This window comes from Gorilla gorilla, chromosome 11 (assembly GCF_029281585.2).
Source record: "Gorilla gorilla gorilla isolate KB3781 chromosome 11, NHGRI_mGorGor1-v2.1_pri, whole genome shotgun sequence".
NCBI classification, from domain to species: domain Eukaryota; kingdom Metazoa; phylum Chordata; class Mammalia; order Primates; family Hominidae; genus Gorilla; species Gorilla gorilla.
Genome location: NC_073235.2, coordinates 98361951 through 98375755, shown reverse-complemented (window position 1 = coordinate 98375755; position 13805 = coordinate 98361951). Strand labels below are relative to the sequence as shown.

The 13805-nt window shown below is 37.1% G+C and overlaps 1 protein-coding gene across 1 annotated transcript in view; it reads left to right on the top strand.

Annotated features, from left to right (window-relative positions):
* DNAH7 (dynein axonemal heavy chain 7) overlaps positions 1 to 13805 on the top strand; it is a 331737-nt gene that overhangs the window by 81073 nt on the left and 236859 nt on the right. The window contains exons 13-15 of the mRNA XM_004032984.5: positions 67 to 339; positions 1094 to 1221; positions 3585 to 3663. Of these exons, the coding sequence (XP_004033032.4) occupies positions 67 to 339; positions 1094 to 1221; positions 3585 to 3663 (480 nt within the window). The remainder of the gene's footprint in view (positions 1 to 66; positions 340 to 1093; positions 1222 to 3584; positions 3664 to 13805) is intronic.

Below are 13805 nucleotides of genomic sequence, written 5' to 3'. Positions count from 1 at the left end.
ACAAAGATAAATGATATAGTTACTTTAAGATATTTTAAATACTATTATTTTTACCCCCTTGTTTAGGAAAGTAAGTCTAAACCAACAACCTTGAAGCCCGTAATTCTGAATGAAATTGTAGATGCTCACAAAGAAAAGATCAAGGAAGTTATTGTGAAAGAGAGTGTGGCACCTACTGAGCACCTCAGACTCTATGACATGTATGACTTTTTAATTACCAGAAAAGCTGAGCGAGATGTTGATAACTTCCTCGCAGAAAATCATAGTTATGAAAAAATAATAGATGAAATTTGCAAATACCAGAAACTAATAGAGGAAATACAGTACACATCCATAAAGGTAAATGACTCCAGTTTTGTACAACTGCTATCTCTATCTGGTATCTTTTCCCCAGTTTTATTAGGATGTATTTTTAGAACACAGATAATTAGAGCATTATCATCAACAGGAAAAATATTTATTGAGCTTCTGATGTGTCCCTAGCATAGTGGTAAGCCCTGAGTATAAGAATCTAGGCAAAACACAGTTCTTGTGCTCATGTAGCTGAGACTCTACTACCACAACTTTGACACGTATTTTATATAATTTGCCCTGTCCCTATAATTCCAAGAACCTATTTGATTTTTGCCTTAGTGTTTATAAATCCTGTGGATTTATATGGAAAATATGGTAATTACACCAAAATATGGTTCTGTTTAGTAGAATACTAGTAACTTAAAATTTTCTTTTTTGTCCCCCTTTACATTTTCTAAATTTTCTACCATGAACATGTATTTTTTTTGTACAGAGCAACTATAACGTTTGAAACCTACATTATTTAGCAATACAGTAATTCACCAAAATTGTTATTGCTAATATTGTCCTGAGATTGAATTGGCTTCCAAGATAATAAACTTTTCAAGGATATTTACCCAGAAGATAGTTGTATAATACAAATGATTATTTGGAAAACCCTCCCTGAATTATATATATTTTTAAAAATCTCAATCTTGTTACATCACACACAAAAATAAAAATTATGAGAATGGCAAAATTGTGAAAATTTATTTGTTTTATTTATTCTTATGTTGATTAAACTTTTAATCTTTTGCAGACTATTCGTTTAGGAATGTTTGAAATGCACTGTGAGGAATTAATCAGAGCTTTGGTGAAGCGAGCAGATATTATTTGTGGGAAACTTCTAGCTAAAATGTTCAGAGATCATCAGGAAGTAAATACAAGGTATTTATGTGATACTGATTTTTTTTTTTTGGGAGGGGATGTTTAATAGAATCAGCTGTCACTCAACTTGAGTAATTGATTAAAGCAATGCCATAAATGATTCCAAAGAAATGATTATGCTAAACTTATTTCTGCTTGGCTTTAAGTGTCACTTTGTGATGTGATTATTAGTATTTATTATTTTTTTCACCACAAATGTGCCTCCCCAATTGTCTGAGTTAAGGTGGTATTAAAATGTGTATTTCTTTTACACAAGTCAAGTGGACATTATCTAAATTCAGATTTTTATATTTGTGTAATCAATATGCAAAGTGGGTTTCAAAGTGGATTTACGTAGTAGTTGTTATGGGTGCTAAGGGACCATCACATTTGAAACTTCATCTTCCTAAAATTACTCTTGAGGGCCATGGTAACTTTTTCTTTGATCTGGAAATTCATTTGTGACTAACCTAGGGATTTTCGGGAAAACTGACCCATGTTAAGTAAACTCACAGAATACTAGTGTATAAAGCAGAATACCTGTTTCTTTAAGACAAGAAGTAGAAAAGTGTAACTAGTCTTCCAACAACTGGTGGTAATGTTGCTCTGGGAATCTCTCGACTAGCATCAGTTACGTGGGTGAAAAACTCTCAATAATCAGGATATATTTTATGATTATGTTATCAGAGAAAAAACAGATCATTAAAAATATTTCTTTCAAGCTGTATAGAAGCCTGAAGGAAGTTTTATTTACCTACCATGTGTTAGGCACAAGACTAGCCACTTCGGCTCTAAGGCTCTAAACATGAATAAAACTGCTGAAGGAAGTTACAATGTAGATGGAGAAATAGACACACAAACCAGTAAATTACAATACCATGCAATAAGTACTGTAATGAGTCACAAGGTAGAACAGAGAGGACAGAATTAATTTCCTCCCAAGATGGAGTTTGGGGGAGAGGGGAGAATCAGGGAAGGCTGCAAAGAGGAACTGACATGTGAATTTTATTTTGAAGGAAGAGTGGGAGTCTGTCAGGTGTACAGTGTGGGTAAAAGAATTCCAGGAAGAGAAGATAATATGTAGAGGGCAGTGAGGTGTGAAAATGGCAGGGTGTATTCCAAGAACTAGGAGTGTTTTGCATTGCTTTCACAGACAGCGTGAGGGAAGAGAAGTGAAAGGAAAGGCTGGGGATGAAGGTACTGTGTGAAAGAGGACTAGGACTTGAGTACCTTATCTAGGAACCAGATCATATTTTCAGCTTAAAGCACCTTTTCCTGTAAAAGAACTAGAAGAATGGTGAAAGTGTCTTCTTATTGCTGTTCATGCTGGGTGAAATACTTATTTTAATTTCGTAGCTACTTCCCCTGCCTCTTAATGTTCTCTGAGCTTGTGCCAGTTCTGCTTTTTCCCATTTTCTCCTAATTATGCCTCTTGCCTCTCACCAGACTCCCTAGGATGGACAGAGGACATATCAGGACTATTAAAGGAGTCATTAGATATGAATGCCTTCCACTTCTTGCCCCTGCATGGTTTGACTCACCTCTCCAGAAAGCCTGTCTCCCACATACTCAGAGGGCAGAAGTCTGTCACACCATTCAGTTTTTCTCTCTGCCTAGGAGCTCAGCCCCATTGCTTTCAATGCCTCTGAACCTGGCTCCTTCAGTTATCCCTTCTATATTCCTTATTTTGAACCTCTCCTTCCCGGTTGATTTTCCCTCTGAAGGTTACAAACATGTTGGAGGCCCTCTTTCATCTCCCAGCCCCAGACTTTAACCCATTATCCCCATGCTGTTCCACTCTCCTTCACCTTTCAGCCAATCTTACTGAAGAATTGTTCTATTCGTTTCATTTGAACTCCCTTAGCTCTTGCTACTTTTTTTTTCTGTATGCCAAAATAAGTTCATGATTTGTATTGGCAGCAACCCAAATCAGTAGGAAATATTTGCATATTACTGGAAGTTTCTGAGCACACAGGCCTATTTTAAACAATCCCTCCAAGTATAGTTAATCATTCCTTTCCTTTGTACTACTTTCTTTGTGCCATCTCAACTAAATCTCTCTTAGAGACCTTAAAGCTCAGGTTGGAAATGATTGTTCACAGTCCTGTCTCCCTTACTGTATTGTGAGTTGCTTGAGGGCCATTATGCTATCTGATTAATTTATGTGTCACCGTCACAATATTATAGTTGAAAATGTAATAGATCATCAAATGTGCACTGAATAAGTAAATGTATGCAAATTTGCTTTTAATTATTAGATGTCATATAGCTAAGTTATAGTTTTTATTTTTCATGCAATGGAATATTTAAACAGTATACAGGAATATATTTTGGAATTAAATTTAACTGTAAATATGTAAGATTGGTTTTACTTGGTGTTTCAGATTATGCGATGAATTTGAGAGGATAGCTGAAAAAGCTCTTAGCACTCCTCCAAATACAGCAGAACTAATGGAAATGAAGGTATTGTTTATAGCTTCTCCATAATTGTGTGTATCAATTAATTATTGACACAATAATGCAGAGTAACAAATCACTCCAAAAGTTAAGACAGATTAAAAATAATAATGACTTTCAATTAGCTGGGTGTGGTGGCATGCGCCTGTAGTCCCAGCTACTTGGGAGGCTGAGGCAGGAGAATCGGTTGAACCCGGGAGGCAGAGGTTGCAGTGAGTCGAGATTGCGCCACTGCACTCCAGCCTGGCAACACAGCAATACTCTGTCTCAAAAATAAATAAATAAATAAAATAAATAAAAAATAATAATGACTTTCAAAATACATAGCTCATGAGTTTGCAGTTTGGTAATTTAGGCTAGATGCTCCTGGTTGGTTCTTCTGGTCTCCATGGGGTCACCCTGTTGGGTCACTCACTTAGTTGGGTTGACTAGTCTAACTAACCTTCAGCAGGTTGACTTGGCTCCACTTGTCCCTCAAGCCCCAGCAGGCTCATCTGGGTGTGTTCTCATGTCATGGTACAGACATACAAGCAAATTCAATTGTACAAGTGCTTTTCAAGACTCTGCTTGTGTCACATTAGCTAACATCTCATTGACCAAAACAAGTCTGATTGAGAGGACCCTACAGGGCATGGGTACTGGAGAGGTGAAGTATTGGAACAATTAATGCAATTATCTATCAGGTTATTTTTGAGAACACGCAACAATTATTGCCATGCTAACAGGAACAAACCAGGACTGTCCCGGGAAGCCTGAGCTGTGTAATCACTCTTCATTTGTTTTATCAACAAATATTTAAGTCTTAAGTGACATTTTATGTTTTATAAAAGCTGTATTTTGTTTATATTAAGCTTTTCTGTGATAGTTTGTTGAGCTATATTTTGGGCATAGAATTTATGACACTGAAAATATTAGGTAAGTCTCACTTTCATCATTTCTCATGTTACTTGTATGTTTGAAGTTGATATAGTTTGAATGCTTGTCCCCTCCAAATCTTATGTTGAAACATGATCCCCAGTGTTGGAGGTGGGGCCTAGTAGGAGGTTTTTGGTGGATCCCTCATGAATGGCTTGGTGCCTTCCTGATGGTAATGAGTGACTTCTTGCTAGTTTAGTTTTCTTGAGATCTGATTATTAAAAAGAGCCTGGCACCCCCTCCTTTCTCTTCTGCTCCCTCTCTTGCCATGTGTCACATTACCCTTTGCCGTCTGCCATGAGTAAAAGCTTCCTGAGGCCCTGACCAGAAGCAGATGCTGGCACCACGCTTCTTGTACAGCTAGCAGAACTGTCAGCCAAAAAACCTGTTTTCTTTACAAATTTACCCAGCCTCAGGTACTCCTTCATAGCAACACAAAATGGATTAATACAGAAGTCTACCTAATGGCAAATAAAATAATGTTAAACAACTAGCTAATTGCCATTTCATTTTGTTTACTTTTCATTCTTATAACATTAAGTTTTTGTGGTATTTTTCCATTATTATTCAAAAAATCCTTTTAAATTTTGTTTTATTTTTAATTTTCATGGGTACATAGCAGGTGCATATATTTATGGGGAATATGAGATATTTTGATGTAGGCTTACAATGTGTAATAATCACATCAGGGTAAATGGGGTATCCGGCACCTCAGGCATTTATCCTTTGTGTTTCAGACAATCCAATTACATACTTTTAGCTATTTCAAAATGTACAATTAAATTATTGACTATAGTCATCTTGTTATGCTATCAAATACTAGATCTTTTTCATTCTTTCAAAATATTAATATATTTTTGCACCCACTAACCATCACCACATCCCCCACATCCACCCACTACCCTTACAGCCTCTGGTAACCATCCTTCTATTCTCCACTTCCATGAGTTCAATTGTTCTAATTTTTAGCTGTCACAAATAAGTGTGAACATGCAAAGTTTGTCTTTCTGTGCCTGGCTGATTTCACATAATGACCTTCAGTTCCATCCATGTTATTGCTAATGACAGAATCTCATTCTTTTTTATAACTGAATAGTACTGCATTGTGTACCACATTTTCTTTTTCTATTCATCTGTTGATGGACACTTACATTGCTTCCCAATCTTGGGTATTGTGAATAGTGCTGCAACAAACATAGGAGTGCAGATATCTCTTCAATATACTGATTTCCCTTCAGTGGGGTATATACCAGCAGTGGGATTGCTGGATCATATGGTAGCTTTAGTTTTAAGTTTTTCAAGAAACCTCCAAACTGTTCTCCATAGTGGTTGTACTAATTTACATTCCCACCACCAGTGTAAGAGGGTTCCCTTTTCTCCGCATTCTCAGCAGCCTTTGTTATTGCCTGTCTTTTGGATAAAAGCCATTTTAACTGGAGTGAAGTGATATGTCATTGTAGTTTTGATTTGCATTTCTCTGATGATTGGTGATGTTGAGCACCTTTCCATATGCCTGTTTGCCATTTGTATGTCTTTTGAAAAATATCTATTCAGATAATTTGCCCACTTTTTCATCAGATTATTAGAGATTTTTCTATGGAGTTGTTTGAGCTCCTTGTATAGTGCTGCAATAGTATAGTTCTGGTTATTAATCCTTCGTCAGATGGGTAGTTTGCAAATATTTTCTCCCATGCTCTGGGTTGTCTCTTCATGTTGTTGATCGTTTCCTTTGCCATGTAGCAGCTTTTTAACTGGATGTGATCCCATTTGTCCAATTTTGCTTTGTTTGCCTGTACTCGTGGTGTGTTACTCAAGAAATATTTGACCAGTCCAAGTTCCTGGAAAGTTTCTCCAATGTTTCCTTGTGGCAGTTTCATAGTTTGAGGTCTTAGATTTAAGTCTTTAATCCATTTTGATTTGATTTTTGTATATGTTGAGAGACAGAGGTCTAGTATCATTCTTCTGCATATGAATATCCAGTTTGCCCAGTACCATTTATTGAAGAGACTGTCCTTATCCCAAGGTATGTTCTTGGCATTTTTCTCAAAAATGAGTTCACTGTAGATTTATGAATTGGTTTCTGTGTTCTCCATTCTGTTCCAATAGTCTGTGTGTCAGTTTTTCTGCAAGCACCATGCTATTTTGGTTACTATAGCTCTATAGTATAATTTCTAATCAGGTAATGTGATTCCTCCAGTTTTGTTCTTTTTGCTCCGGATAGCTTTGGCTATTCTGGGGTTTTTGTGGTTTCGTATAAATTTTAAGTTTTTTTTTTTCTATTTCTGAGGAATGTCATTGACATTGACATTGCTTTTGGGGGTAGTATGGACATTTTAACAATATTGGATTCTTCTAATTTATGAACATGGAATATCTTTCCTTTTTTTGGTGTCTTCAATTTCTTTCATCATTGTGTTATAATTTTCACTATAGAGATCTTTCACTTCTTTGGTTAATCCTAGGTATTTAATTTTATTTATGGCTATTGTAAATGAGATTACTTTCTTGATTTCTTTTTCAGATTGTCCCACCTTTGGCATACGTAAATGTAAATGCTACTGGTTTCTGTATGTAACTTTGTATCCTGCAACTTTACCGAATTTATCCGTTCTAATAGTTTTTTGGTGGAGTCTCTAGGATTTTTCAAATATAATATATTATCTGCAAACGAGGATAATTTGACTTCTTTCTTTCTGATTTGGATGACTTTTATTTCTTTGTCTTATCTGATTGCTCTAGCTAGGACTTCTAGTACTATGTTGAATCACAGTGGTGAAAATTGGCATCCTTGTTGTGTTCCAGATTTTAGAGGAAAGGCTTTCAGTTTTTCCCCATTCAGTATGATACTAGCTGTGAGTCTGTCCTGTGGTTTTTATTGTGTCCTCCTGTGCACAATTTTTGAGGGTTTTTTTTTATCATGAAGCAATGTTGAGTTTTATAAAATGCTTTTTTAGCATCAATCAAAATGGTCATATGAATTTTGTCCTTCATTCTGTTGATACAGTGTATCACATTAATTTGCATATGTTGGATCATCCTTGCATCCCTGGGATAAATCCCACCTAGTCATGGTGAATGACCTTTTTAATGTGTGGTTGAATTCAGTTTGCTAGTATTTTATTGAGGACTTTTGCATCAATATTCATCAGAGATATTATCTTAAAGTTTTCTATTTTTTGATGCATCTTTGTCTAGTTTTGGTGTCAGAGTAATACTGGCCTCATAGAATGAGCTTGATGAAAGTATTTCCTCCTTGCATTAGTTTGTTCTCATGCTGATATGAAGAAATACCTGAGACTGGATGATTTATAAAGGAAAGAGGTTTAATTGACTCACAGTTCTGCAAGGCTGGGGAGGCCTCAGAAAACTTACAGTCATGGCAGAAGGGAAAGCAAACATGTCCTTCTTCACATGGCAGCAGGAAGGCAAAGAATGAATGAAGCACGGTGGAAAAGCACCTTATAAAACCATCAGATCTCCTGAGAACTGACTCAGTATCACCAGAACAGCCTGAGGATAACTGCCTCTGTAATTCAATTACCTCTCACCGAGTCCCTCCCATGACACATGGCGATTATGGGAGCTACAATTCAAGATGAGATTTGGGTGGGGACACAGCCAAACCATATCGCCCCTCCTCTAGTTTTTTTTTTTTTTTTTTTTTTTTTTTGTATTAGTTTGAGTAGGAAGGTTTGGTAGAATTCAGCAGTGAAGCCATCAGGTCGTGGGCTTTTCCTTGTTGGGACACTTTTTATTATGGATTTGATCTTGTTACTTGATCTTGTTACCTGTTGGTCTGTTAAGGTTTTGTATTTCTTTGTGGTTCAGTCTTGATAGTTTGTATGTGTCTAGGAATTTGTCCGTTTCTTCTAGGTTTTCTAATTTATTGGGATATAGTTGTCTTTAGTAGCCTCTAATGATCCTCTGAATTTCTGTGGTTTTGATTGTCATGTCTTCTTTTTCATCTCTGATTTTATTTATTTGAGTCTTCTCTCTTTTTTTCTTAGTCTGGCTAAAGGTATGTCAATGTTGTTTAGCTTTCCATAAAACCAACTTTTCAGTTCATCTTTTGGTATTCTTTCCTTTATTTCAATTTCATTTATTTCTGCTCTGATGTTTATTATTTATTTTCTTAGACTAATTTTGGGTTTGATTTGCACTTGCTTTTAGAATTATTTAAATCAGAGCATTGTTTATTTGAAGTTTTTCTACTTTTTAATTTAGCCACTTGTAGCTATAAAATTCCCTCTTTGTGCTGCTTTTGCTGCGTCCCATAGGTTTTGGTATGTTATGTTTCCATTATCACTTCCTCCAAGAAATTTTTTCAATTTCCTTCTTAATTTCTTCATTGACTCACTGATCATTCAGGAGCATATTGTTTAATTTCCATGTGTTTGTGTAGTTTCCAAAATTCCTCTTGTTACTGATTTCTTGTTTTATTCCATTGTGGTCAGAGACTATACTTGATATTATTTCAATTTTTTGAAAGTTTTAAGATTTGTTTTGGCATCTAATATATGGTCTATTCTTGAGAATGATCCATGTGCTGCAGAGAAGGATGTGTATTTTGCAGCCATTGGATGAAATGTTCTGTAAATATCTATTAGGTCTATTTGGTCTATAGTGCAGATTAAATCTGATGATTCTTTGTTTATTTTTTTGTATGAATGATCTTTTTTTGTATGACATATGACATACAATCTTTTTTTGTATGACATGTTTTGTATGAATGTTGAAATGGGGTATTTAAGTCTCCAGTTATTATTGTATTGAGGTCTCTCTCTCTCTTTAGCTCTAATAATATTTGCTTAATATACCTGGTGCTCCAGTGTTGGGTGCCTATATATCTTCAATTATTATATCCTCTGGCTGAATCGGCCCCTATATCATTACACAATGACCTTCTTTGTCTCTTAATAGCTTTTATCTTGAAATCTACTTTTTCTGATATACGTGTAGCTACTCCAGGTCTCTTTTGGTTTTCATCGGCATGGAATATCTTTTTCCATCACTTTATTGTCAGGCTATGTGTGTCTTTGTAGGTGAAGTGTGTTTCTTGTAGGTGAAAGATCACTGGGTCTTGTTTTGTTATCCATTCAGCAAGGCTATGTTTTTTGATTGGAGAGTTTAGTCCATTTACATTTGATGTTATTGTTGTTATTGATAATTTTGATTGATAAGTAAGGATATACTCCTGCCATTTTGTCATTTGTTTTCTGGTTGTTTTGCAGTCTTCTCTTCCTTCTTTTTCTCCTTTCTGTCTTCCTTTTAGTGAAGGTGATTTTCTCTGGTGGTATGTTTTAGCTTCCTGCTTTTCGTTTTCTGTATGTCTGTTGTATGTTTTTTGATTTGAGGTTACCATAAATTTTGCAAATAATATCTTATAATTTATTATTTTAAATTGTTGACAACACTGATTGCATAAACAAATAAGCAAGCAAAAAGAAAATTAATTTAAAAATCTATGTTTTGACTGTACCCCCTGCTTTTTAACATTTTGTTGTTTCTGCTAATATCTTACTGTACTATCTGTCTGGAAAAGTTGTAGTTATTTTTTACCAGTTCATCTTTCTGTCCTTCTACTTAACATGTATATATAGTTTACACACCACAATTACAGTGTTATAATAGTCTGTTTTTCTGTTTATTTACCATAATTGATGAGTTTTGTACCTTCAGATTATTTATTATTGTTCATTATTGTCCTTTGCTTTCAGATTGAAGAACTCCCTTTAATATTCCCTGTAGGACAGGTCTGGTGTTGATGAAATCCCTCAGCTTTTGTTTGTCTGGGAAAGTTCTTCTTTCCCCTTCATGTTTGAAGGATATTTTCACCAGATTTACTATTCTAGGACACAAGTTCTTTTTCCTCCAGCACTTTAAATATGTCATGCCACTCTTTGCTGGGTGATAAGGTTCTCACTGAAAAGTCTGCAGTCAGACGTGTTGGAGCTCCATTGGGGGTTGTTTATTTTCTCTTGCTGTTTTTAGGATCCTTTCTTTATTTTTGACCTTTGGGAGTTTGATTATTAAATATGTTGAGGTAGTCTTTGTTGGGTTAAATCTGCTTGGTGTTCTATAACCTTCTTGTACCGAAATATTGATATTTTTCTCTAGGTTTGGAAAATTTTCTGTTATTATCCTTTTGAATAAGGTTCTACCTATCTCTCTCTACCTCTTCTTTAAGGCCAATAACTCTTAGATTTGCCCTTTTGAGGCTATTTTCCAGATCCTATAGGTGTACTTCATTCTTTTTTATCCTTTTTTCTTTTATCTCCTCTGTGTATTTTTAGATAGCCTATCTTCAAGCTCACTAATTCTTTCTTCTGTTTGATAAACTCTGCTATTAAGAGTCTGATGCATTCTTCAGTATGTCAATTGCATTTTCAACCCCAGAATTTCTTCTTTATTCTTTTTTCATTATTTCAAATTCTTCGTTAAATTTATATGATGAGATTCTGAATTCCTTCATGGTGTTATCTTGAATTTCAAAGAGTTTCCTGAAAACATCTATTTTGAATTGTCTGTCTGAAATGTCACATATCTCTATCTCTTTGGGTTTATCTCTTTGGTGCCTTATTTAGGTTGTTTGATGAGGTTATGTTTTCTTGGACAGTCTCGATGCTTGTGGATGTTCATTGGTGTCTGGGCCTTGAAGAGTTAGGTATTATACCTTTAGCATTCTGGGCTTGTTTGTACCCTTCCTTCTTGAGAAGACTTTCCAGGTATTTGAAGGGACTTAAATGTTGTGATCTAAGTTTTTGGTCACTTCTTCTGTGTCTGCATTAAGGGATACCCCAAGCCCAGTAACAATGTGGGTCTCATAGCCTTGTAGAGGTACTGCCTTGGTGGTCTTGGATATAATCGGGAAGACTTGTCTTGATTACCCGGCAGAGACTCTTATTCTCTTCCCTTAATTTCTCCCAAATAATTAGAGAGTCCCTCTCCCTCTCCCTCTGTCTGCTAAGCTGCCTGGAACTGGGGGAGGGGTGACACAAACACCCTTGTGACCATCATCACTGGGACTGTGCTTGGTCAGAACTGAAGCCAGTGCAACACTGGTTCTCATTTAAGGCCCATGGTAACCTCTTACTTGCTACTGCCTGTGTTTATTCAAGGCCCTAGCGCTCTACAATTGGCAGATGGTGAAGCCATCCAGGCATGTGTTCCTCCCTTCAGGTCCGTGAGTTCCCCCAGCTCCGAGTGTCCCTGAGATGCTGCCTGGGAGCCAGGGCCTGGAGTAGGAAACCTTAGGAATCTATGTGGTACTCTACTCTATTGCAGCTGAACTGGCATCAGACCACAAGACAAAGTCCTTCCCACTCTTCCCTCCCCTTTTGATAAGCAGAGGAGACTCTTATGTCCACCACCACCACAGGTCCTTGGGGAGTATTGCCAGGCCACAGCCAATGTTCACTTAAGGCCCAAGGGCTCTTCAGTCAGGTTGTGGTGCATGTTGCTAAACCTAGGACCCACTTTCACAAAAGTGGACTCCCCTCTGGCCCAAGATAGGTCCAGAAATTCCTCCTAACAGCCAAGGCCTGGAATTGGGGACCCCAAGATCCCACTTCATACTCTGCCACACTGTGGCCGAGCTGCAAGGCTGAGGTATCTAAACTGCAAGACAGGGTCCTCTTTACTCTTCCCTCTGCTTTTCTTAAGCAGAAGGAGTCTCTCTTGGTAGCCACTACAGTTGTGAATGTGCCAGATCACACCGGAAGCCAGGACATCTCAGAGTCTCGTCCAAGGCCCAGAGTGTTTCCTAACTGGCTACTGCTCCTGATTATTCAGTGCCCAAGGTCTCTTTAGTCAGCAGGTGATGAATTGTGCCCGGACTGCATCCCTCCCTTCAAGCCAGTGGGTTTTCTTCTGGCCCATGTGTGTCTGGAAATGTCTTCCAGGAGCTAGGGCCTAGGATGGGGGCCTCACGACTCTACCCATTGCCCTATCCTGCTGTGGCTGAGCTGGTATCCAAGTTGCAAAGTCCTCTTTACTCTTTTCTGTTCCTCTCCTCAAGTGGAATGAAGGGGTCTTCTTTGGAGCAGTGAGCTGTTCTGCCTGGGGTTGGGGGAGGGATGGCACAACCACTTCTTTAGCTAGGTATATCACTAGGTCATGTGCTCCTCAAGCCCACTGGCTCTGACCCCACACGGCACTAAAACTTGCCTAGGAGTTGCAGTTCTTGTGGCCTAGACTGCCTTTCAAGTTGTTTAGAGCCTCAGAACACTTTAGCCCATGGTGGCAAGGTTTGCCAAAACTCAGGTTGTAACATCTGGAATGGGTGATTTCCCTCTGGCTAGGGCTGCTCTAAGTGGTCCCTCCATGGGCATTTGCTGAGGTCTGCCCATGTTGGCAGCACCGAGTTCCAACACAAAGTCCCACTCTCCCTCCCTGAGAACAGAGATTCTCAGTGCCTAGCAGCTGATGTGGGGGGCCAGGGGATGGATGGCATCCACAATTCGAGACTATCTTTCCTACCCTCTTCGGTGTCTCTTTCAGTAATATGAAGTTAATACCAGGTACTGTGATCATTCACTTGATGTTTGGTTTTCATGAAGGTGCTTTTGGGTTTAGATGGTTGTTAAAGTTGGTATTTCTATGGGGAGAGTGATCAGTGGAGGCTTCTATTCAGCCATCTTTCTCTGTCTCGATCCTGATTTTAAAATATTTAAGTGCGCCCAGCAAATCATAAAAATCATTCAAAACTTTCTATACACAGGACATTATAAAAAGGAGTTAAACTGATTACATATGTATTTTTAAAAATTATTCACGTAAATGAAAATTTGTTAAAATTATTAGAACCAATTTTTACGTATCAGTCTTTAAGGAGAGTTCTGTCCTTTTGAAAGTATTTGTACTTGGATTGAGGTCCTTCATATGTGACTGTGTGTGTGTGTGTGTAAAATATACATACTGCCTATATATATTTTTAGAATATTTTTATATTTTATATTAATTATTGTTGGACATCAAGTGATTCTTTGGTTATGAATGATTATAAATGTAGTTGGAGAGTTAAACTGTAAATTCCTGTTCATTAAAGGAAAATTCCTTTGGAAAAATGAATATTGAATATGGAGAGTATCATCATTTATTTATCCTCCTAGCTATTACTGGAAATATTTAGGAATTTGGGGATTATTTATTGTGAATTTCTACTGTACATAACAACCTTTGACAGAATTAGCAAATATATTTCAAATATTTCTATATTTTAAAAAAGATTATTA